The sequence below is a fragment of the Nomascus leucogenys genome, chromosome 11 (genome assembly GCF_006542625.1).
Source record: "Nomascus leucogenys isolate Asia chromosome 11, Asia_NLE_v1, whole genome shotgun sequence".
NCBI lineage: Eukaryota > Metazoa > Chordata > Mammalia > Primates > Hylobatidae > Nomascus > Nomascus leucogenys.
This window is the reverse complement of record NC_044391.1, coordinates 63236200-63261413: the sequence shown is the minus strand read 5'-3', so window position 1 is coordinate 63261413 and position 25214 is coordinate 63236200. Positions and strand designations below refer to the sequence as shown.

At 42.4% G+C, this 25214-nt stretch overlaps 1 protein-coding gene and 1 pseudogene across 4 annotated transcripts in view; both read left to right on the top strand.

The window, feature by feature from the left end:
- PRICKLE1 (prickle planar cell polarity protein 1) overlaps nt 1–25214 on the top strand; it is a 131148-nt gene that overhangs the window by 94275 nt on the left and 11659 nt on the right. Inside the window, exons 1-3 of one of the 4 annotated variants that reach the window (XM_030822644.1) lie at nt 10554–10765; nt 22635–22814; nt 24857–24970. In XM_030822644.1, the coding sequence (XP_030678504.1) occupies nt 22683–22814; nt 24857–24970 (246 nt within the window). In that variant the 5' untranslated portion in view covers nt 10554–10765; nt 22635–22682. Of the gene's footprint in view, nt 1–10553; nt 10766–11042; nt 11296–22634; nt 22815–24856; nt 24971–25214 lie in introns of those variants that run through there. The other 3 variants (XM_003252284.3, XM_003252283.3, XM_030822645.1) reach the window with 3 other exon arrangements.
- On the top strand, nt 24345–24525 carry LOC115837265 (annotated as a pseudogene).

Sequence of the window (25214 nt, the reverse complement as noted above, 5' to 3'; positions counted from 1 at the left end):
CGAACTCTTGAACTCAAGTAATCCACCCACCCTAACTTTCCAAAATGCTGGGATTATAGGCATGAGCGACCACACCAAGGCCCCATCTCTTAAAAAATTTTTTTTAATTAGCCAGGCATGGAGCACATGCCTATAGTCCTAGCTACTTGGGAGGCTGATGCAGGAGGATTGCTTGAGCCCAGGGGTTCAAGGTTGCCGTGAGTTATGGTGGCGCTACTTCACTCTAGCCATGGTGAGAGCAAAATCCTGTCTTAAAAATTAAAAAAAAAAAAAAAGTAAACCTGAAGATGCGACTGAATTGCTGCAATCTCATAATCGAATTTTATCAGAGGAGGAATTGCTTTTTTTTTTTTTAGAGAGAGAGTCTCACTCTGTCACCCAGGCTGGAGTGCAGTGGCATGATCTCGGCTCACTGCAACATATGCCTCCCAGGTTCAAGAGATTCTCCTGCCCCAGCCTCCTGAGTAGCTGGGATGACAGGTGGGTGCCGCCACGCCTGGCTAATTTTTGTATTTTTAGTAGAGACGGGGTTTCACCGTGTTAGCCAGGCTAGTCTCAAACTCCTGACTTCAAGTGATCCACCCGTCTCAGCCTCCCAAAGTGCTGAGATTACAGGCATGAGTCACCACACCTGGCCTGAGGAATTGCTTCTTAGAAATGAGCAAAGAAGGTGGTTTCTTGATGGTGGTGAAGATGCTGTGAACATTGTTGAAATCACCACAGAGGATTTAGAATATTACATAGTTAGTTGATAAAGCAGCAACAGAGTTTGGGAGGATTGACTCCAGTTTTGAAAGAAATTCTGCTGTGGGTAAAATGCTACCAAACAGCATCACATGCTACAGAGAAATCTTTTGTGAAAGGAAGAGTCAATTGATGCAGCAAACTTCATTGTTTCCTTATAAGAAATTGTCACAACCATCCCAACCTTTACCAACTACCATCCTGATCACTCAACAGCCACCAACATTGAGATAAGACCCTCCACCAGCAAAAAGATTATGGCTTACTGAAGGCTCAGATAATTATTAGCATTTTTTAGCAATAAGGTATTTTTAATTAAGGTATGTACATTGGTTTTTTAGACATTGTACTATTGCACACTCAGTAGACGATAGTGTAGTGTAAACATAACTTTTATATGCACTGGGAAATTAAAATATTTGCTTTATTGCAGTGGCCTGGAAGTGAACTCACAATATCTCTGAAGTATGCCTGTACAGAGTCAATAGATAATTTTTCTTTTTTCTTTCTTTCGTTCTTTTTTTTTCTTTTTTTTTTTTTTTTTTTTTTTTTTTTTTTTTTTTTTTTTTTTTTTGTTAGACACGGTCTTGCTCTGTTGCCCAGGCTGGGGTACAGTGGTGCAATCAGAGCTCACAGCAGCCTCCAACTCCTGAGCTTAGACGATCCTCCCACCTCAGCCTCCTGGGTAGCTGGGACTATAGGTACATGCCACAGTGCCTAGTGGAGAAAAATTTAAAAGATAGAAAGATGTAATACATAACTGAATGATGATAGGCAAGAAGGAGGGTATCCTGAGTAAAGGAGGCATCTGTGATGACTGGGTTTCTAGTTTACTCCGAGTATTAGTGGTCTCATAAACAAACTGGGAATAGAAGAGAAAGGAGGATATTTGTTTGGAGGTAGGTGGATCATGTGATTTAGAAATTCAGGCTTTCTAAAGAGATTTCAAGTTAGTCAATTAGTTTGAATTTGTGTCAGATCTTTTTTTTCTGGTTAACCATTGCCATATCAGATCTTATAAGCCAAAAGGAACAAATGACCTAAACAATAAATTTTTTTTATTTTTAATTTTTATGGATACATAGAAGGTGTATATATTTATGGGGTACATGAGATATTTTGATACAGGTTTGCAATGCATAGTAATCATATCATGGAGAATGGAGTGTCCATCACCTCAAGCATTTATCCTTTGTGTTACAATCCAGTTATACTTTTAGTTATTTTTAAACATACAGTTATTATTGACTATAGTTACCCTGTTGTGCTATCAAATAATAGGTCTCATTCATTCTTCCTAACTATTGAGATTTCTTTAAATATTTGAATTGGAACATTGCAACTCTAATGAGTTGACTCACTTTTAAAAATCCAAGTAAAAATTTAAAAAAAAAAAAACAGAATAAATGGACTGATAATTAAGACTTAGTATGCGCAAGATTCTGAGTCAGGTTCTGTGGAGGATAAAATATGAACAAGACAGTCATTCACCACTCCATAAATATCTATTGAAAATCCCCTAGATGCCAGGCAAAGTATCTGCTGTATCTGATGTACCAGGCCAGAGTATCTCAGCACTTTGGATATATCATTAAACAAAACAGACAAGATCCCTTCCCTAGTCCCTCTATAATCCAGCGCAGACTCAATGTTCAAGAGATTAAAGCTCTCCAAACATAAAGGAGAAAATAAATATTAAAAGTAACTAGGATCAAAAGACAGTCACTTACTAGAGCTGCGTGTGATTCAAGATCAGCAGAACAATAAGAATTCCAAATCTTGGCCCTGGTGCAGTCTAATTAAAGCTTGTAAACCAGTCTTCACTACAAAATCACCTCCTTTAAATTCCTGCAGTTGCAGAAAGGGTCTTGGAATCTCAGATAAGATAAAGAAATGTTATGGAAAGCTTTGCTGGCTGTTTTCTTCTTCCAGGAGGCTTCTGGCTGCTCGAAATAATTCTTTACTGACACCTCTCTAAGAACACCTTGGTTAGTTATAGCACATGGTAACAGTGTTAAAAGCTGGCATGCCCAGATTTTCCCTTGTGGAGAACCAACCATCCTAGTTGGTGGAGAGTTTAAATATCAAAAGAAAATACCTGGTGAGCAAAATAGTTTTGAGCACATAGTTCATGAAACAAAGCAGCAAATATTCTATGATTTTAAAATTTAGCTGGGTGTAGTGGCTCACACCTGTAATCACAGCTACTTGAGAGGCTGAGATGGGAGGATCACTTCAGCCTGGGCAGCAGAGGCTGCAGTGAGCTATGATTGCACCACTGCACTCCAGCCTAGGTGACAGCACAAGACCCTGTCTCTAAAGAAATTTTTTTTTTTTTTAATTCAAGATGGAGCAGGCTGGGCACGGTGGCTCACGCCTGTAATCCCAGCACTTTGGGAGGCTGAGGCAGGCAGATCATGAGGTCAGGAGTTTGAGACCTGCCTGACCAATATAGTGAAAACCTGTCTCTACTAAAAAATACAAAAAATTAGCTGGGCGTGGTGGCGGGCACATGTAATCCCAGCTGCTCAAGGGGCTGAGGCAGGAGAATCACTTGAACCCAGGAAGTGGAGGTTGCAGTCAGCCAAGATCATGCCATTTTACTCCTGCCTGGGTAATAAGAATGAAACTCTGGCTCGAAAAAAAAAAAAAAAAAAAGATGGAGCAGTATCTATTATTTCAAAGTTTTGTATAAAACCCTAACTACTAGATTGCACACCCTCATTTAACATACTAGCTTTCCAATGACTTTTGATCTCTGCAATAGGAGTTAGTTGGGTAGTTCTTCCACTGGGATTACATTCCAACCTAAAAATCATGTGCCTACTTCTTTTTATAATGATAGGCCCCTGAGCTCTTTTAAATTTTTAATTTTTTATTTTTTTGAGACAGAGTTTCTCTCTGGTCACCCAGGCTAGAGTGCAATGATGTGATCTCGGCTCACTGCAACCTCCGCCTCCCAGGTTCAAGCGATTCTCCTGGCTCAGCCTCCCAAGAAGCTGGGATTACAGGCACCCACAACCATGCCTGGCTAGTTTTTGTATTTTTAGTAGAAATGGGGTTTCACCATGTTGGCCAGCCTGGTCTTGAACTCCTGACCTCAGGTGATCCACCCACCTCGGCCTCCCAATGTGCTAGAATTACAGGCGTGAGCTACTGCGCCCGGCCACTGAGCTTTTTAATATTACATGTAAATAGTGTAATATTTTTAAATACTCTATTTTAAAGGTGAATATCAACAGGAAGATAAAGTTTGAGCTTAGAAGCCTGGCGCAATGGCTCATGCCTATAATCCCAGCACTTTGGGAGGCTGAGGCGGGCAGATCACCTGAGGTCAGGAGTTCGAGACCAGCCTGGCCAACATGGCGAAACCTTGTCTTTCCTAAAGATACAAAAATTAGCCAGGCATGATGGTACATACCTGTAATCCCAGCTACTCAGGAGGCTGAGACAAGAAAATTGCCTGAACCCGGAGGTGGAGGTTGTAGTGAGCCAAGATCGCACCATTGCACTCCAGCCTGAGTGACAGAGTTAAGACTATGTCTCAAAAAAATAAAAATAAAAAAATAAGTTTGAGCTTAGAAATATAAGTCCTTCAGATTACTGTGTCTCCCATGGGCAGTGAAAAAAATGGCAATTCCAAGTGAGAGCTTACCTCGGGGCTAAGCTGTTGGTTGTCTTTCAAGTAAACCATGGAAATACTGACTCATTTAGGAATGTCTGGGTCCCTCCTGCCACCCCTTCCACTGCCCCTACCCAGGCTGTACACACCAGGCAGCCACAAATGCAGTTTATCCACCCTAAGAAATCACGCCCTCAGACACACCGACTATCTTCTCTCCCCTTGACTACTGTGGCAGCTTCGAGACTCTTCCCATCTGGTTTCTCTGCAGAGTTTTCTCCACTCTCCCTCTAATTAGGGCATAAATACGACCATGTCACTCTTCTCTGCTGAAGCTTCTGTGGCTCCCCACTACTCCTAGAATAACTTGGCATCTTTCTGATGGCTTTTGCAGCTATTCACAGCCTGGGCCTGGCTGCCTTTGCGCAGTCTCCAGCCTCTCCCTCCTGTGTTCCAGCTCTTTTGGCCCTCAAGCTTTGACCGGCTCAGCCTGGACTAGGCCCCCTTCCCTATCCCAAACCCATTCCATTCATCACTCTGATCAAGTACTTTTAGTCCTTAAAAATGCAGGTCAAATGTCACTCCACCTTCACGGTTCCTGAATCTTCACTTCTTACCAGAATTGACATATCAATATTTCCTTTTATTCCTATATTAAAATTTAACCATACCTCAAATATTCCTGTAATCACCATGTATCATGGTTTGTTCTGTAGTTCTGAAAATTAGACCAGTCATTTATTTTCCTCACTTTTTTGTGTATTTTTCTCTGTCTTCTTTTTGGAATAAATCAAGATACAGAATATGGATTTAGAATGCGAAGTCTCTAAGCCAAGGGAAAGGTCTAGGTCGAACAGTGGTGCCCTTCAACAAGTAATACCCTGCATCTCAACCAAAGAATCTATCAGTGAATCCATGGATGGATGCATGAGGGATCAGACAGCCCCTGTCCCATTATGTGTGGCTCTATGGAAATGTGGGACTGGTGACACCCTCCTTCTCACAGTATTATAAGTAAATGCAGCAGAGAGTCCACTCTTGAAGCTTGTGACTGGGAGGAAGAAAGCATGGAGAGGAAGTATGCATTCAGGTGTCTTCTCATACCAACTAATACTTAAATTTGGAATTTTTTTTTTTGAGAGAAAGTACGCATTCATGTATCTTCTCATACCAACTAATATTTAAATTTGGAATTTTTTTTTTTTGGAGAGAAAGTATGCATTCAGGTATCTTCTCATACCAACTAATACTTAAATTTGGAATTTTTTTTTTTTGGAGAGAAAGTATGCATTCAGGTATCTTCTCATACCAACTAATACTTAAATTTGGAATTTTTTTTTTTTTTTTGGAGAGGAAGTATGCATTCATGTGTCTTCTCATACCAACTAATTTGGAATTTTTTTTTTTTTTTTTTTTTTTTTTTTTTTTTTTTTTTTTTTTTTTTTTTTTTTTTGGAGAAGTCTTGCTCTTATCCCCCAGGTTTGAGTGCAATGGCTCAATCTCAACACTTTGGGAGGCCAAGGTGGGCAAATCACCTGAGGTCAGGAGTTCGAGACCAGTCTGAACAACATGGAGAAACCCCATCTCTACTAAAAATACAAAATTAGCCGGGCGTGGTTGCACATGCCTGTAATCCCAGCTACTCAGGGGGCTGAACCTGGGAGGCGGAGGTTGTGGTGTGCCGAGATTGTGCCATTGCACTCCAGCCTGGGCAACAAAAGTGAAACTCTGTCTTAAAAAAAAAAAAGAAAAAAAAGATAGATTGATAGAGAAAAGGTTTACATATAATGTGAAAATATAAAAATTCATTTATTTTATCAATATAATTTTTAAATGATAATTTCCTACAATCTGCCCTCCCCTGGAAACCATACTACTGGTTTGGTATTTATAGTATCTAAATAATTTTGCAATGTATATGTCAGCTTACCAAATATTACTTATAACAATATGATCATACTATATACTGGGGTTTGCAATTTAATAAATGTTGGATATGTTGCCATAGTACAGCTCTCTCAATATTTATTGGAATATTTTTTCTTAGTTTCTTAACATTTTGGTAGTTTTTCAGTAGTGAAATTTAAGAGTGTATCAAACCACAGACAGACAGGTGTTGAGAGGGTTGCAGAGCCTAAGGTCAGAACCTAAAGTTATTTATTCAATTAAACTGAACGCTAGTTTAATTATCTGTTCATGAAAAGTAACAAACTTTCCTGGGTTGGGGGAAGGAGTATTTCAGAATAGTTGGGAGTAAGGGGTAGGGTAGGCAAAGATGGCAGTGTGTCTTCAGTAGCAGATAACAACCCTGAACAAGGTCAATGAATGGATCTGGTCCTATATTCTCCCACACAACTTGGGCTGTGGACGCCAGACAGCACAGCTGTAAACACCTGTCTGGTATTAGTGTCACAATCAGCTATTGAGTCTTTAGAGACCCAGAAAATACTAGAACTGGTGGAGCTTCTGGGAGCATCTAGTTAGAGAGGGAGGTGCCTGGGGGCTGCCTTGGAAGAACAAGGGTGAGGAGAGTTGTGGGAGAGTATCAGGAGGAAGCCAGTCCAGAACTTCAACAAAGCAGTGACACTTCTGTCTGTTTCTATATCGAGATGTTTATTTCATTTTATTTATTTATTTTTTGGAGACAGGGTATCACTCTGTCACCTAGGCTGGAGTGCAGTGGCATGATCTCACTACAACATCTGCCTCCTGGGTTCAAGTAATTCTCTTGCCTCAGCCTCCCAAGTAGCCGGGACTACAGGCGCCCGCCACCATGCCCAGCTAATTTTTGTATTTTTAGTAGAGATGGGGTTTCATCATGCTGGCCAGGCTGGTCTTGAACTCCTGACCTCATGTGATCCACCCGCCTTGGCCTCCCAAAGTGCCAGGATTATAGGTGTGGGCCACTACGCTTGGCCGAGATTTTTTATTTTAGTTGGAAAGTGGATTGTGTTCTCTCCTCGAAAGTTCTAAACATTGACCTAATCCAAACTCCAGCATTTTTAGAGATGAAAAACACAACACCTTAGAGAAGAGATTCCTCCCATTGTCACAGAGCTAGTAATTGACAGATAATAGACATTTAAGTCTCCTAACTTCAAACCCAGTGCATCAGTGTACTGTGAAGGGAGAGTTTACCTCCCTCACAAAGGAAGGAGGGTCAGGGAGGGGATGGGTACCTAGGATTATTGGAGTAGTAAATCTAAAGAGGGATTGAGTGTAGAAAACGTTAAAGAACCAGTGCTCTCTAATCACATTGCTTTAAATATAATCAAAGGGGAAAGAGTAATTGGAGACCCTGGGAAACTGCAACCTATTATAAAACTTTATAATGCCTGTTAGCCCTAAGAGGAGCTTGGTATCTGCCTTGGGGCCCTTCCGTGGGGATGCCACAGACCCAGGTAATGGTAACTAGAATTTGCAAATGTTCAATGACCCACCAGGGTATAATGACCAATCGCCGATACAACAGAAATGTTTAAAATTGACAAGAAAGTAACACATTTGGCATAAACTTTCAGTGGTAACAAATTTGGAAAGAAACAAAATATCATTACAGTGATTCCTTTGGATATTAGTTTCTTCATCTGGGTAAGCTGTAGGATCCCAAGGGTTTTGTGAACTCTACATTTGTATGACTGATTTTGTGATTCTTTTAGGTACCTATCTACATAGTCAGAACAACCAAACAGCTGTTCTGGAATATGCTTGCATTGATAACTAGAACTGTCACCCTATTTAACACTACATCTGCCAACTGCCCCTCAAATTTAGGTTAGATGTCATTTGTGATTATCAGAGCCTTTGATCTCTCATTTCTATTAAGAAACCTGAAAGACATCTAATCGTTTAAATACATTCTTCCTAGATTCCTGGCACTTCCAGTAGTTATAAATCCTTTCAAATGTCTGAGACCAAGAGCAACTAACTCTTACCCTTAAAACTAAAAAGGAGATCTGTTTACAAGGGAAAAAATGAAGGCGAGGAGCAGAAAAGACCTCAAGGTCACTATATACACAACATGGAAGAACCAAGGATTAGCGCCAAAGTTGGCTTTGTACTGTGTCCTTTATCTCTTTCTACCAGTCCCAACGTAGCTGGCTGACATTTGACAAACAAAATGCTGTCTCTTTATTTCTCTGCCCTTGGCATATTTCTGATTTTCTATTATCCTCTCCTCCATTAGGACATTGTAGTTCAGCTTGACTTTAGATTAGAAACAGACTTGTACAGGTATAGTATACTTCTGAGGGCCTGAGGAGAATAATGTCTGAGAATCATTCATTCACTTAACTCATGTTTATTAAATTTGTCTGCCATGTGCCAGGCATCATTCTAGGTGCTGAGAATACAGTAGTGAGTCCCCAAAGTCCCCAGCTTCTAGGAAAGGAGAAAGACAACGAACGATAAACAAATAGACATGTAAATACCTGGCAATGCTAAGTGCTTTGCAGACAAATATTGCAAATGGAGGGAGGGTGATATTTTAGTTAGGGAGTTGAAGCCTTCTCTGTAGAGATGACCTTAGAGCAAAGACCAGGATGGAGCGAGGGAACCAAGCCCTGTGAATTTTTGGGCTTCCTTTCTCAACTGGCCCCTAAAGTGTGATCTGCAAGCATGAATATTCCACTTGGCTGAAACAAAAGGATGCTGGTTGGGGGCCTTGCTCTCCATTCTGCATAAAGTTCACCCTTGACAATAACAGCCCCTTTCAGACCAGACTAAAGTCTGTTTCATTGAGATTGAACCCTTGTAGGAAGCTTGCAACTGTCTCCACACTGCTTCATCACTAAAAACGCTTACAATGGGTAATAAACCGTGACAGTACCTGTTGAAAATATAACAAAACGTATTTACAAGTAACTGCGTTAGAGGAAGCACATTTACAATGGCTGACATTTAATAGTGATAAGTGCTGCTATAGTTTGTAGTTGGAAGTATTTTGTTGCCTGACTAATGTGTAGCTATCCTTTAAAAGCTATTCCGAAAAGGGTCTGCCTGGCTTAATGTATTCACCTGCTGATACGCCCTTTATCATAATCATATGATATTTCAGAGTTTGATTTAAATCAATAATTGACTGCGCATTTCTCCTATAGGTAGGTAGTTGAAATCTTCCCTGAGGAAGCCCAAACAGAGTGAAGTAGGAAGAAGGAAATCTGACCTAGGTATTCATGGTTAATTTTACAGATCCACAGAGGAAAATGGTAACCTTTGAAGTCTTCCCACAAATCCCTAAACTAGGCCTAAGGCCAGAAGAGTTCTATATCAGAACGTTTTGGGAATCGTCTTCAAAACCGGAATCCATTTGGCCAATAGTCTATTTGAATTACAAATCGTGTTGTCTGAATCAGTGTTTCCAAACTAGTCTACCAGCAGAGCCACAACTTTTCTGTTTCTGCCACTTTAAGAGAGTAACAAAAAAAAAAAAAAAAAACTTCTCAGCTGCCTTACTTTGTAGCTAAGATAACAGAATTTGGCCACAGAGTGATTTACTTGACTGATCTATTTATGGCAACTTGTTTATGTATTTTTAAATCACAGTTACAGTGAGCTATTGTTCACGTGTAAACTGTAGAACCATATAGGTAACAAATCACTCCCAAGGATTCCTGATGGTACAGGATTATTTTTTAGCTTAAAAAAAAAAAAGATACCAAAGGAACTGGTGACCACTTTAAATTGCTTTTATTTACTGACATTTTACAAATTGATGAAGCTCTTAAATATTGCATTTCCCCCTTCATTCTCTTGGTATTTCTATCACCTTGTGATAAGGAGGCTATGGTAGAAACTAAAAGTTGTAGTTCAGAAGAGATTAGACCTCTACTGATGATTACTAATCTATCTTTTTTTTCTGGGCTTGCTTTGAGGGTATGTTTTGCTTCTCTTGATCCTTTCTGTAGACAACTGAAGCCAAGATCCACTTTCTCTCAGTGTACCTACAAATAGCTCAGAAACAAGATTAGCTTCAGTGTGGGACACTTCTTTGTGTTTGAATAATGATATTCACTTAACCTATTTGTAAAAACTCTCAGTAGTGTACTTGAGTTAGTACATCGCGTGACCTTGGCTCCTTTTCTTTGCTGTTATTTACTGATAAAAATAAATCTCCTGTGCTAAGCAGTAGGAACCGAAATGCAGGGAAAGTCCTAAGAGAATTCATATGCTAATGAGCCCTTCCAAGTGAGAACTTGCTTAAATGTGCCATTTGCTGACATCATTGTTATGGGCAGAGTGGAGATGATTTCTTTAAGAGGTGGCCTTTCATATTCTCCCAGCGTTTCGTGGCCCGCGCGTGCACCTGCGGGAGGGGGAAGTTTACATAAGCGTCCCAGGGTATTTGCATCTTAGCGGCTTCACTCACTGGGCTCCGGAGAATGGAGCGGGCGGGCGGCGGTAGGTGCTCGAGCCGCGAGGCTGGCCAAGGGGGTGGGTAACTTTTCGAGGAATTGTGCGCGCGGGACCTCGTGGAGACCTGCCAGGGGCACGGTCAGCAGTGACAGTTCCTGGAAAGCGGGCGGCGGCGGGAGCAGGCTGGGCAGGCGCCGCCGGCGGGCGGGAACGGGGAGCGGGGCCGGGCTGGGATCGCGAGCCGGGCGGCGGGCGGAGGGCGGGATCGGCAGGAAACGAAATGGTTACTTTTTTTTTTTTTTTTTTTTTTTTTTTTTTTTTACTGCGGGCTCTGATTACTTTTGAAGATCGCCGGCCCCAGGCGGGCTCCCGGCGCTGAGCGGAGACGAGTTTTTCTCCCCGCAGAGGAGGATCCTGGAAGGACGCAGAGCTGGGGCTTAGGGGATGCAGTGGCCTGGACGAGGCGACTCCAACCCGGGGGAGCAGAGTCCGTCACGCCGGCAGGGACTGAGGGTCTCTGCGGAGCTGGAGGACCTTTTGTGGGATCCCTCAGGGCTGCTGAGGGGCTGCCGCGGGTGAGGCTCGCCGCGCTGCGCCGCCAGGGAGCTCGGCGGGGACCGGCTGGGGGGAAAGTGCGTCACGGCGGGGCGGGGGCGACCCCTCGCCCGCCAGGCAGGGCCAGCGCCGGGACGCGACCCGGGGGCGCGGTCCGCTGCCATGTAGTGGGGGCCCAGTGCTCGCTACCACACCCTGCTGGGGTCTCCTCCGGAAATGGGTGGGCGCGGGTGACCCGTAGGGCACCCAGCCCTCTTTTCCTTCGGGAGCCCTCCGCGCCCGCTCCCGGCCGCCAGCCTCCTTCAGACGCAGAGCAGGCAGGCGGCTAATGCGCGCCGAGGGCTCCGGGGCCGGTGCCGCGAGGGGCTGCAGGCCGCGCTCGGCCGCTGTCCGGGCCGCAGGTGGGAGCCGCTGTCTGGGTCCCAGGGCTGGATGGCAGCCTGCGGCGGGGGCTGAACGCGGGAGGGCTGCAGGGTGCGTGCCGGCGAGGGGCTTTTCGTCGGAAGCTGAGGGACAGACGTGGGGACCCGTGGCTGCTCGGCCCCACCGTCCAGCCGCAGGGCGAGTGCTGCTCCGTGGAGGTGACACGGCGCCAGGAGCGGCGCGAGGCTTTCTGCTGGAGGAGGGTAACGGGGAGTTCGAAGGCGACTGTTCTGTGCTGGGGGACAAGGGGCACTGTTCTCTCGGGGCTTCGCGTCGGCGCCGAGGAGGGGTTCGCTCGCTGCCTCTGCGTCTTGAGCTCGGCCTCTGGCTCCTGGGGCCGGGGACGCAGGTAGGGGCCGGAGCCCGTCGACCCACGGCCTAGGGCGCCCCCTCGCGGCCTAAGCAGCTGCCGCCGCGCGGAGCGAAGGGTTTGCGGGGCTCAGGGGGCGCCGACGCGTGCTCTGAGGCGTCTCTGCTGCTGCGGCGGCGGGGATGGGGACGACCCAGGGGACCCCCTGCAACCATCACTGGCAGCCCCATCAAGAATTGGCCGGCTGAGTTTTCCCGAAGTACGGTGACATCCTTTCCATCCCGCTTCCTCCAGCCCCATTTTTAAAAGCTCGGCCTTTCCCGTTAGTCTGTGTCTTTATAAGCCAGGCTGTGTGTGGAATTTGTTTTTACAACTCGAGTCTTGTGACTTCTCAAACACTTTCTTGAAGTGTTTTCTCTGGAAACTTGTTTCAAATGAGTGCTGTAAGTTTCACAAAGAGGAGTGTTGTTCAGGAGCCAACAGGTGACGGGGCGAAACCTGAGTCTGTGTGTACATTGGAGTCAAGTCTAGCTGCCGTTTCCTCGGGCCACTGTTGAAAATAGAAATCCAAAAAATCAATAGAAGACTGAGGGTACACGATTTTGAGAAAATATTTGCATCCCCCATTAGGGAAAATAATGGGCTCATTAGAGCACCGCCTTGTGTGGTGCCCCTCATTCCACGGCATGCATTTTGGGTTTTGTCTTTACATACTCGTGTGCGGATAATCTGACCCTAGAAGCGCCGCCCTGGCGGAGGACCAGGCTTTGTCGTCATGTTTCCTCCTTTTGTTTCTTACTGTCATGGAATGTACTTGTGCATGAAATTAGAATACTTTGAAAGAGTTCCACATTTCCTCTTGGAAAAATGGATAGTTTCTTGACCATTGGGTGATGTGTGACAGCCCACTCTCCTGTTGGGAAATGTGCAAGCTAGATGAAGGTTTACCTCGAAAATGCTAGACGGAGGTTTACCTGGAAAATACAGAAAATACCAAAGGGCGTATGGCCTAATGCCACTAATTGCTCGTATGGAGAACTTTTAGTAAAGGAATGTTTCATAAACAATATCTCCCGATAACTTCATTATGTTTTTATTTTTCAAATAAGTGAAATTGAATTGGGCTTTGTTGGCAGTGACTTTGTCTTTGGTAGGCAGTAAGCGCTGAATGCTCTTTGAGCGTGTGAAACCTTTAAAGAAATGACAGTTTAGTGTCTCTTTTACTATAAATTTCACATCTCGATTGAAGTTAAGGACATCCTAAACAAGGAAATGTGTATATCCATAAGGGTGGTATATTTTGTATTGTGAAAAGAATGGATGTGTGACATGTTTCTGTACTGCTAAATTAGTCTGTAGTTAAATTTAATTCACCTGCATATGTAGCCTGGGAGAATTGGAGTAGCTTTTGAATGGAGAACCTGTGATCTGCATCTTCCATGCACTAAGATCTTGTTAACAAGCAGTTTAACAAAGAAGCTGTTAAACAGTTTGTAGCTCACGGATGGCACTTAGCAGCGGGGGACACCTAGGGAATGTTGGCCTAACTGACTTCACAAACCAGTATCTGTTCTGGCTTTTGGTGATCAAAGGATTTCCAACTTCCCTGGGCATGTTCACACAAGAAATACTTTTTCATAGGGATCTTACAATGCCATGGTAGTCTTTATATAGGAACTAGAGTGGGATTGCATTGGAGAAAAAAATGTAATTAGGGATATGACCTTATACTTCATTTTCAATGGCAGGCCCTGACAATTACTGTTTTCTATTTGCATGATTTTGATTTGGTGACTTGGCTCAAGAAAATTATGAATAATAGGAATCATACCAGACCTGATATACAGTTACAACCTCAATATGTATCTGATTAAACTCATTCTCCTGAAATCCCTCAAATCCTCACTCCCCTTCTGAGTTGCCCTAAGGTACTTATGTATTGGTATGTCAATCATCTAATACTCAAAACTGTCTTTGGCCCAATTTCTTCCTTTCCTATTAGTTCCTTTTACTTTCCCTCCCCAAGTCACCATGTGTAGGCTTTCTTAGGGACAGTGTACTAATTGGCCCCTCTCAGGTTCTTTATCTTTTTCCTGACCATCACTACCATATTAATCTTCTTTAAGACCCAGAAGTATCTTGTGGCAGTCTACATTCATGTCTTTTGCAGCTTCCCATTGCCTTTAGTGATAAGCCCACAGTTTTCTGCCTGAAATGTGTAATTCTTGAAAATAGGTTTCAGACACCATTGCCATCTGTTGTTGCTTCTTTGGAAGAATCTGTCTTCTAGCAAAACTGTCCACTCTTCACTGCCTCTGTACCTTCATATACTGTGCTGACTTATTAAGCTCTTTACAGAAACATAGTCATGGCTCATTTATGTATATGTCAAGGTCAATCAAGATAATCCTTAGCTATCCTGGAAGCAGCATACAGACCAGTAGAAAATGAAATGATCCCCAAGTGGCCAAAATAGCATAACAAAATAATAAACCTTCTCTTTAGTTTGAATAACACCTTCTCACACTGTATGCTATCTTATTTCACCAGTGGTTACTGTGCTTATAGGAGAAGTGCTTAAGCCCTTGTCCATGCCATAATTACTACATATACTTTTTTTTGAGACAGTCTTGCTATATTGCCCAGGCTGGTCTCAAACTCCTGGGCTCAAGCAATCCTCCCACTTCAGCCCCCAGGTAGCTGAGAGTATAGTCACATGCCCAGCTTCTATGTACTTTTAGACAAACTTTTTCAAAGAATAGTTGCCCAATACTGGAAGCAACAAATTTTAAAAGGTTTGGAGGTTGTTGGCTGTGGGCAAAAGAGACAGGCACCTTAAAAAGAGACAGGTAGCAGGGATCAAAACATTATGAGAGCAGGGAGAAAAAAACCTACAAAAAGTTTGCTAGTTATCATAAATGTATGGGTCAGGGGCCATTCTGTTTCTTGAATCCCGAAGCCAGTGTTTCCTACTGTGCTCAAAATGAAAACAAATGATCAGCCGAAGGCTAAATCACATATAATTTTTACATGTGCCACCATGAAAGAAAGCAAGGAGATGAATAATCGAATTTTTTTTTTTTAAGATGGAGTTTCACTCTTGTTGCCCAGGCTGGAGTGCAATGGCATGATCTTGGTTCACTGCAGCCTCTGCCTCCTGGGTTCAAGCAGTTATCCTGCCTCAGCCTCCCAAGTCCTGGGATTACAGACATGCGCCACCATGCCCGGCTAATTTTGTATTTTTAGTAGAGATGGGGTTTCACCATGTTGATCAGGCTGGTCTCGAACTCCTGACCTCAAGTAATCCACCCACCTCGGCCTCCTATAGTGCTGGGATTACAGGTGTGAGCCACTGCACCCGGCGGCTACATTTCTTTTTAAGTTATGGCTTTTAATGGAGTAAATGTCAGTTGGCTCCTTTTGACATTCCCCAGAACCGTTCAGTAACAACTTTAAATATAAGGATGAATGAATGAATGCAGTGAATGAATCTAGAAAGTAAATTTCACAAAGGAACCCCTCATTATATCACTATGTTATATGAATAAGGCCATACTTGAATTTGGGGAACAAGCTTTACCTAAGGCAACTAGAAAAACTGTCATGCTCCACAGACCACTACACATTCTGTGTGCGAATGTGTGCACGCACACACACTATGTGTATGGTGTTGGAGGCTTTATGTGGGGACTGGTTATAAGCTGCTTCCAAAGCAGCTGGAAATGTTGGCCAATAACTTGGCAAAATTGTCTGCCGTTCAGAAGGCTAGAGCTCTCACAAGCTCAAAAAGAAGATGAAACTCAGGTTTTGTTATTAACATGTTGTTTCAATTCCATTTGTCACTGGTTAGCTTCGAGAAAGTCTGTTTAGTCCCAGTAGAAGCAGCAATGCCAATTGGTACGTTGCAATAGGACCTTTAATTCTTTATGGTCATGAAATTCTTTTCCGTTTTAAAACATCCTTAGACCATCTTTGGAAGGCAAATAGTGGCTGTTTTTAAAAATCAGGTCTCAAGATGTTTGTTGACTTGTCAAAGGTTTGAAGACATCAGGACCAAGTTTACTGAATGCTGAGAGCGTCAGATTCCATTCCCTAAGTATAGCCCTTCTCCTTTGGGTCAGATGTTCTCTTGACAATGATGATTGAGAAGTCACACATCTGTTAGCTGCTTGTCTTTGTTTTTAATGGTGAGAAATAGCTATTTAACTATTTTGAAGGAAGAGGCGAGAGAAAGGACAAAGGAGGGAAATGGAACTGTTCCATTTTCTATTGCATGGAATAGCCCCATGATATTCCTTGCCTTTCTAAAAAAAAAAAAAAAAAAAGTATCCCAGCTCTCTCTACGTGACCTTGGGCTTCTTTCTCACCTCCCTTGTGACCATACCCTTCTTTTCTGTTTGACATTTATTTCTCTACTTGACTCTGATAGTAGGCTTTTCGTTTTCAAAGTAGTGTCTGCAAAGAACTCATGAACCTGCTAGAGAATTAAGTTCTAACGGCTGTTCCTTGTGCTTGACCACCCCCTCCCAATGCCATCTTTGATGGTGGTGGTAGCTGTTAAAAGGTTTTGTGCCCTCCACACACCTCCTTAATGATCAGACTATTTGGAACCTGAACAAACCCATCTCTGAAAACTGTTTTGCTTTTTTTTCTCCTGCATTATGAGGTTTATTTACATTCAAAATTATAGAGAGACACTGGAGAAATAGGATGCCTACTGATTTATTTCCAAACTTAGCACAGGATTGGTTAATGCATAGTTGACATTCATTTATGATTAAGTTTGCTACAACATTTTAAGACCAAGACAATAAACCTGCCTTAGAATAGTCAAGAATACTGATGTTTTGAGCTGTGGTTAGGTAAAAGAATGTAAAAAAATACACTGTCAAATGGATCCCACAGAAGTGTGTATACATATGAGAGAGAGAAAGAGGGAGAGGGAGGGAGGATGTGATGCAAAAGCAAATGGAGCAAAATGTAAACCACTGATGAGTCTGGGTAAGGGATGTGTCAGAGTTCTTTTACTATTGCAACCTTTTGGAAGTTTAATGTCCAAATAAAATTTTACCAAAAAAAAAAAAAAAAGTATAGGGCAGGGCCACTGTTAGTTCATCTAAGCATGGTTCTACAAAAGAAAAACGCATCATAAAAAAAAGTTTTACTCTGTCATAACCCCAACTTTGAATAGTTCTATTTCCATTATAATGCAGCCTACTTTTAAACCTGATTCTGCCCGTTTCATGTTTCAACCTTAAGAGACAATACCTGAAAATAAAGTTACTAGAACTTTTCTGTTAGGTCTGATTTACCTGTGGTCTCATATGCTTGGCTTAAAACATGATGTTTTGGCAGACCACATTCAGCCATGGTGAGGTATCCTCAGGAAGACCCTCAGCCATGACCCAGAGCAGAAGGAATGGCCAGTCTCCCATCTTCCTTCTGTTCTGCAAAAGTAAATACCATATAGTGTTTTAAATGCCTAAGGAAGGGGTATTTGTGAGGTCACATATATATATATATATATATATATACACGTATATATATGCGTCTATATATATATACATGTATATATATATATATATACATGTATATATATATATATATACGTATATATATATGTATATATATATATACGTATATATATATATACGTATATATATATATACGTATATATATACGTATATATATATATACGTATATATATATAGACGCATATATATACACATATATACATATATACGTATGTATATACATATATACACATACGTGTGTGTGTGTGTGTGTGTATATATATATATATATATACGCAATATATATATATTGTTTTATTTTGTTTTGAGACGGAGTTTTGCTCTTGTTGCCCAGGCTAGAGTGCAATGGCGTGATCTCGGCTCACCGCAACCTCCACCTCCTGGCCTCAAGCGATTCTCCTGCCTCAGCCTCTCGAGTAGCTGGGATTACAGGTGTGCACCACCACGCCTGGATAATTTTGTATTTTTAGTAGAGATGGGGTTTCTCCATGTTGGTCAGGCTAGTCTCAAACTCCAACCTCAGGTGATCCACCCACCTCGGCCTCCCAAAGTGCTGGGATTACATGCGTGAGCTACCGCTCCTGGCCACATTTTTATAATTTTTAGTGTAACTTTTTACAAACATAAGAACTGTGTTTAGCTCCCACTGCTTTACCCGACTGATATACTTAAGAACAGACTCTCAGGATCTCTTGGCAAGTACAAGCAACCTTTAAAAATAAAAAAGAAGTCAGGTGCCGTGGCTCCCGCCTGTAATCCCAGCACTTTGGGAGGCCGAGGCAGGAGGATATTTTAAGTCCAGGAGTTTGAGACCAGCCTGGGCAACATAGGGAGACCCCATCTCTACAAAAAACGAAAACACAAAAAACTTCAGTGTGGTGGCACATGCCCGTGGTCCCAGCTACTTGAGAGGCTGAGGTAGGAGGATTGTTTGGACCTGGGAGGTAGACAGGCTGCAATGAGCCATGATTGTGCCACTGCACTCCAGCCTGGGTGACAGATAAATAGGAAAAAGACAAATCTAAATTGAAGTTTTTGTGTTATCAGGTAAATAAGTTGCTAGAAGCCGGGTGCCGTGGCTCACGCCTGTAATCCCAGCACTTTGGGAGGCCAAAGCGGGCAGATCACCTGAGGTCAGGAGTTTGAGACCAGTCTGACCAACATGGAGAAACCCCATCTCTACTAAAAATACAAAATTAGCCAGGCACAGTGGCTCACGCCTGTAATCCCAGCACTTTGAGAGGCCGAAGTGGGCAGATCACCTGAGGTCAGGAGTTCAAGACCAGCCTGACCAACATGGAGAAACCCCGTCTCTACTAAAAATATGAAATTAGCTGGGTGTGGTGGCGCATGCCTGTAATCCCAGCTACTCGGGAGGCTGAGGCAGGAGAATTGCTTGAACCTGGGAGGCGGAGGTTGTGGTGCGCCATTGCACTCCAGCCTGGGTAACAAGAGCAAAACTCAAAAAAAAAAAAAAAAAAGTTGCTAGTGATGATGTAGCAACTGTTAGCACAGCATGGTCCCATTGGAGGCCATGCCATATAACTTTTTTTTTTTTTTTTTTCCGAGACGGAGTTTTGCTCTTGTCACCCAGGCTGGAGTGCAGTGGTGCAATCTTGGCTCACTGCAACTTCCGGTTCAAGCAATTCTCCCACCTCAGCCTCCTGAGTAGCTGATATTACAGGCACATACCACCACGCCCAGCTGATTTTTATATTTTTAGTAGATTCGGGGTTTCACTAGGTTGGACATGCTGGTCTTGAACTCCTGACTTCAGGTGGTCTGCCTGCCTCAGCCTCCCAAATGGTGGGATTACAGGTGTGAGCCACTGCGCCCAGCCAACATTTTTTTAATGTTTGTGTTTTGATGAGCTCTGAGAACTTGCCAGTGAATGTAATGTTTTGTCATTTTAAGTATTCTCTGATATACAGGAAAAAGAAAAGCTTTCCTCAGTGAATAAACTCTGAACCAAGTGCTCATGAGGCCATTGAATTTTTACAATCCTTTTTGACCGTGTATCCTTAAAATGCCTTCCGTAGGTAAACTGGACTACCCTCTAGTTGTGTCATTTTGTGTGTCTGCAGCGCAAGTAGCTTGGCTGATTCACCAAAGAAAAAGGAATTGGCTTCATCAGCACTCCCCCTGGAGGCAGTGTGGGGTTGCAGGGGTTTAGGATCACAGCCAAGACCGCTCCTAAGACCACTTACTGACCTTGGGCAATTGACCCTGAGGCACATTGCTCTGAGGCCCAGATTCCCCATCTGTTAAATGAGACACCATTTACCGTGGGTTGCTTGATACAGTGATTAAATGCCGTAACACTAATGGTACCAGCCAGGCATGGAGAAGTAAGTTAGCCGTCTGCTAAAAAATGAAACAGAAAGCCATGCCTATAATGAAAAGGGTATTGTCACTCATGTTCCTTTAGTTGGACTCTTTACTTTGTGCATGAATGACAGTCAATCCTCAATGTAATTTGTTGAAAGGCTGGAATGAAGTTGTGGGAATTGTAAGTTTGAGATGTGGCCAGAACTTCCAGGTGATTGGAAGGAGGGGATGGTGGGATGGTGGCATGTAGTGCTAACGTTGATTTACCTTGATTAGGATAGTAATTTACTGCACATTTTTCACAAAAAGGCTAATCAGGGAGTACAGCTGTAAAAGTAATTCAAATCTTCGGCCATCTGTATCTTTGTGCTAGCTTGGAAAATCCATGGCTTGTCTTAATTTGTGATGTTTTCTCTTGTTTTATAATCCAGTGACATTTAATTTTTAGGTTCTATTTAATATTTATGTTCTTTGTAAGTCTGCAGAGCAAATACCTTAGTGTCTCCGTGCTTAGCCTGATTTAGCAGGGGGCAGATGTTCATATTTCATGATTTGGGTTAAATTGCATTGAAGGCACTCATTCTCCTGGTAGGAGTTTTAGAGTTACTAATTAAATTCTTAACCTCTGGTTCTCTTCCTTTGACATGGGGGAGTGGTTTTTTCAAAATATCCAAGACATTTTCTGACTCATTAACACATCCTTTTTTATTGAGGAGTCAGAGGAATATGCCTATGTTTAGAAAGCCTTTCCTTAGTCAAGACATGAATGAGTTGCACCTGTGTGAAATGATGCCTTGTTTAAAAGGTCATAACCTCCCAATGGTAGTGTAGGAAATGAGGTCATCTTCACTTTTTGTTCAGGGTGAATGAAAGTTAAATTTATTAGTTAGAATAATATATGTGTGGCATCGCTCCTACTGCTAATAAAGATTGTAGCTATGAGGTGCTTGCCCTTCATTTGTGAACTGCTACAGTGTTAATTTTCTCAATGTCCTATCATTTATAAAAGAAAAACCATAAATTTTAATCAGGTTTTATTTTATTTTATTTTTTTCGAGACGGAGTCTTGCTCTGTCGCCCAGGCTGGAGTCCAGGGCTGCAATCTCAGCTCACTGCAACCTCTGCCTCCCAGTTTGAAGCTATTCTCCTGCCTCAGCCTCCCAAGTAGCTGGGATTACAGGCACCCACCACCACGCCTGGCTAATTTTTGTGTTTTTAGTAGAGACAGGGTTTCACTATGTTGGCCAGGCTGGGCTCAAACTCCTGACCTTGTGATCCATCTGCCTCAGCCTCCCAAAGTGCTGGGATTACAGGTGTGAGCTACCGCGCCCGGCCAGTAATCAAAGGTTTTAATAGGTAGTATTTTCCAACACTCAGTATTTACAGTCGAATTGAGATAGTCGCTGAAAAATGACTTAGTCTCAGGCTGAAAGTGGATGGGTTTTCACTGCCTTTCCCACTTGTTTAAGCAAGTGAGAACTTTTTTTTTTTTTTTTTTTTTTGACATCCTTCCTGAGATGGAAGAACGTTTATTAAGGCAGAAGAATTTTTGGAAGTCTGACATGTCAGTGTGTATGTGTGACTAGACTCTGGCTTTTAGCCATATGACCTTGGACAAGTCTCTTGACTTTCCTGAACCTTGTTTTATCTAAAATGATTGGGTCGGGATAATTATCTATAATTTTCTTTCTTTACGTCATTTTTTTGTGGGTGAAAGGCCCAGGTATAAAAAAGCTCCATCTCTCCATCTGGTTCTGAAAGTTCTGATAATTATTATTTTTTTCTTTGTGCCCTGGGATGAACGATGATTTTTAATCATCAGAAGATACAAAGAACATAAATGGTGATAGCAAAGTTCCTGGGTTGTAGGGCAGGGAATGTTGTCTTGACACTTTTATAGCCCTTCATCCAAGGAGGCTTTTTATTCAGAGGAGGATTTACATCTTACTCTGCCCATTGCAGGCTGATGACATTTCACACATACTAGGCACTGACTGCATAACTTTTCAGTGAATGCCTGCTTATGATGCAATTAAACATTAACAGTCACCAAGCTGGATTTTATTTTCACATAGTGCTGTATTCAGTAACTGTTTGTTGAAGGAACTCATTGATGAATGTCTGGCTGACTTTAGCCCTTAGTAAAGGCTTGAGGATTTAATGTGCAGCATAAGGATTTAATTGTGCTATTTCTATTTTGTGTATAAACTCAGTTTAGTGTCTTACAAAACATAATTAGAAATCTGAAACCTAAGCAGTTTGGCTGAGTGGACCCACTCTCAGGAGGCAGCACTGCCTCAGTTGGAAAAATTGCTTAGGAAATACGGGGGGCCGAGTGGGGTCTTGAGCCATTTTTCATGGGGCATAGTAGTGGGCAAGGCAGGTGGCCTGATCCCTGACACTTCTTTCTACAACTTATAGGATGTCACAGGGATTTGTGGGCAAGTTAGGAAGTCAACACATCAACTTCCTTGAGAACTTTTCTAAGGAATCGACTGTAGAGAGGCACCTTTTAGAGGCTCCTGGAAATGAACTAGCTTTGGTGGCATGTTCTGAAATTCTGAGCTGGCAAAGGGACTACTACCAAATTATATAGCTCTAAATTTTAAATTTCAGGGGGCCTGGGGGGTGGTGCAGTAGTAATTTGGTTACTTTCTCTGGGCCCAGCTGTGTGTTAACAGCATTCAATAAAAGCTCTGGGTCGGGGGTAAGAGAAATGCATTCAGGTTTTAGATGTCTTTGTTTTTTCTTATATTGTCCACAGCAGCCACTGTTTGATGTCCTGTGACTGAGAAACCAGGCTTTAAACTTTATGCCTTTGGAGATGGAGCCCAAGATGAGCAAACTGGCCTTTGGCTGTCAGAGAAGTTCCACATCAGATGATGACTCTGGTTGTGCATTGGAGGAGTACGCCTGGGTCCCCCCGGGCCTGAGACCAGAGCAGGTAGGAATTTCATCATCCTATATTTACTCTTTGTTTTTCAGTGTGAGTTCAGACTTCAGAACATTATTTTGTAAATGGATAGAACATCACTGAGATGCTGGAATACCACCCTCCTCAGTCCTTATTCTTCTTTGTATGGCTTTGAAGTTTTACTTTTGAAGGTCATATTTAGTTTCTCAATGGAAGTTTCCAATCTCGTCGTACCCATGGTTCCAGAAGCCTCATAAGGATCCCATTTTTGCTCTAATGAATGAAATCCAGAGTACTACATATGCATTGGTTATGTGTATTTCGGATGAATCCCTCTTGAGAGTGAGAGGAATTTACCTTTTAAAAAACTTCTGTGACAACAAAAAGGCAATAAAAGAAAAGAGAAAAGTTTCCATGCCAGTTCTCAGCAATGCTTTTGCTTTGGAAGCGAGATAGTGAGCTATCAGAAACCCTCTGAAGTGTTACTGCTTAGACGTTTGACCTTTGATAACTTTGCATATAAAAGAGCCTGTCACTTACACCACAGGGATTGGAAAAAAAATTAAAGAGTTAATTTTATGCCTTGTTTGTATTGTTATTTTAGGGAAGATGAGGACATTCCATATGCCTATTTAATTTTCCCAATATCTTTACAATGATTAACTTGTTGAAAATCACTGGTGATATTATTAAAAGAGCAGAGGCATCATTTGAAAATAAAGTTGACAGTGGGGTATGTGGTTGCTTTGCTTCTGAGTTAGGGTTCTGTTTCCTGTAGGGTGGGACGTTTTATGAGAATAGGGTATTATTTATCCATGGCATAGCACAGTACCTGGCATGCATGTAGCTGATATCAGTAAGTGTTTATAACTGTAAAAAGCTTCTAGAGCTGACAGAATGGGGAGAGGGTGGAGTGCTGGCGAAGCAGTTAGAAAAGCAATATTTTGACAAATTACTTAGAGAGAATCCCTTCTTACATCTTAGAGTGGGTAGGTTTTGTGTGGTACTAAGGTATTGAAGTAGACAGGCCCTAAATTCCTGTCTCCTGTCTTTTTTTTCTTTTATTCCTTCTCAGCTCTGCAGTATCCTTTGCAGTACTCATTAAGGGATGTTCCTTTAAAGACATCAGAAAAACAAACAAGCAGAAATTAAGTTTTCCTTTCAGAGTGAGCAAAGTACAGCTCAATGTGGTGTCTCTCCAATTTCCCTGGGGAGACTGACTTCAGGTATTCAGAAAATAGCACTCATGGAAGCAAAGAAAGCTGATGTTTTAGAGAACCTGATAAAGAAGAGTTTACAACATTTAGCAAAACAGCCTTTGTCTTTGTGATGTGTAAAATTCAGAGAGCAAATTAAATGTGTTTGTGCAGTGGCTGGATTTTGGACCATTTCACACAGTCTGTTTAGTAATATGCAGAATTCACCCAGGACTTTCTCTCTTGCTGATCTCTTGTCTGCCCCTTGGAAGATTGGCTGAGGAAGAGTAGTCTTTTTTTTTTTTTTTTTTTTTTTTTTTTTTTTTTTTTTTTTGAGACGGAGTCTTGCTCTGTCGCTCAGGCTGGAGTGCAGTGGCGCCATCTTGGCTGACTACAACCTCTGCCTCCCAGGTTCAAGCGATTCTCCTGCCTCAGCCTCCCGAGTAGCTAGGATTATAGGCGTGCACCACCACGCCCAGCTAATTTTTGTAGTTCTAGTAGAGACAGGGTTTCACCATGTTGGTCAGGCTGGACTCAAACTCCTGACCTCAGGTGATCCACCAGCCTCAGCCCCCCAGAGTGCTGGGATTACAGGCGTGAGCCACACCACTGGGAAGAGTGGTCTTAAATGTGCATATTTTATGGTGCATAATTTATGATGTCCCTAATTGTCACTACAAATTACATTCCTGAAGAGCAATTTAGCAGCTGGGTGCTAGTTATCTGAAGGTTTGCAGTTCTGCTGAGTTGGCTCAGCTGGTCTTCTCATTAGCTACAAGAGGCCAAACCCCATACCTAGGGAAAGGTAACTTTTAAAGATTAAGTGAGCTGAGATGCTCAGTTCTGTATGTTGATGCCATTCTGTCTCTTTTGCAGATCCAGCTCTATTTTGCTTGCTTACCAGAGGAAAAGGTTCCTTACGTTAACAGCCCCGGAGAGAAGCATCGGATTAAACAGCTTTTGTACCAGTTACCACCACATGATAATGAGGTAAAATAGCAGGAAGAAGGCTAATTAGAAAAAATAAGAAAAAATGTGTGAGAAGCACTGAGATGCTGCTCATAAACCCCAACTCCTCACTGGCGAGGGCTCCCTTTTGCCTTTCTTTAGTTAAAATTTGGCCAGAGAATACAGCTTTCCATTCTTTGAGAGAAAGAGAGAAAAGAGTATCAGTGTAATAAACTTAACACAAGTTGGTTTTTATAGTGTTTGCAGCCACCCACCAATGGTCAGG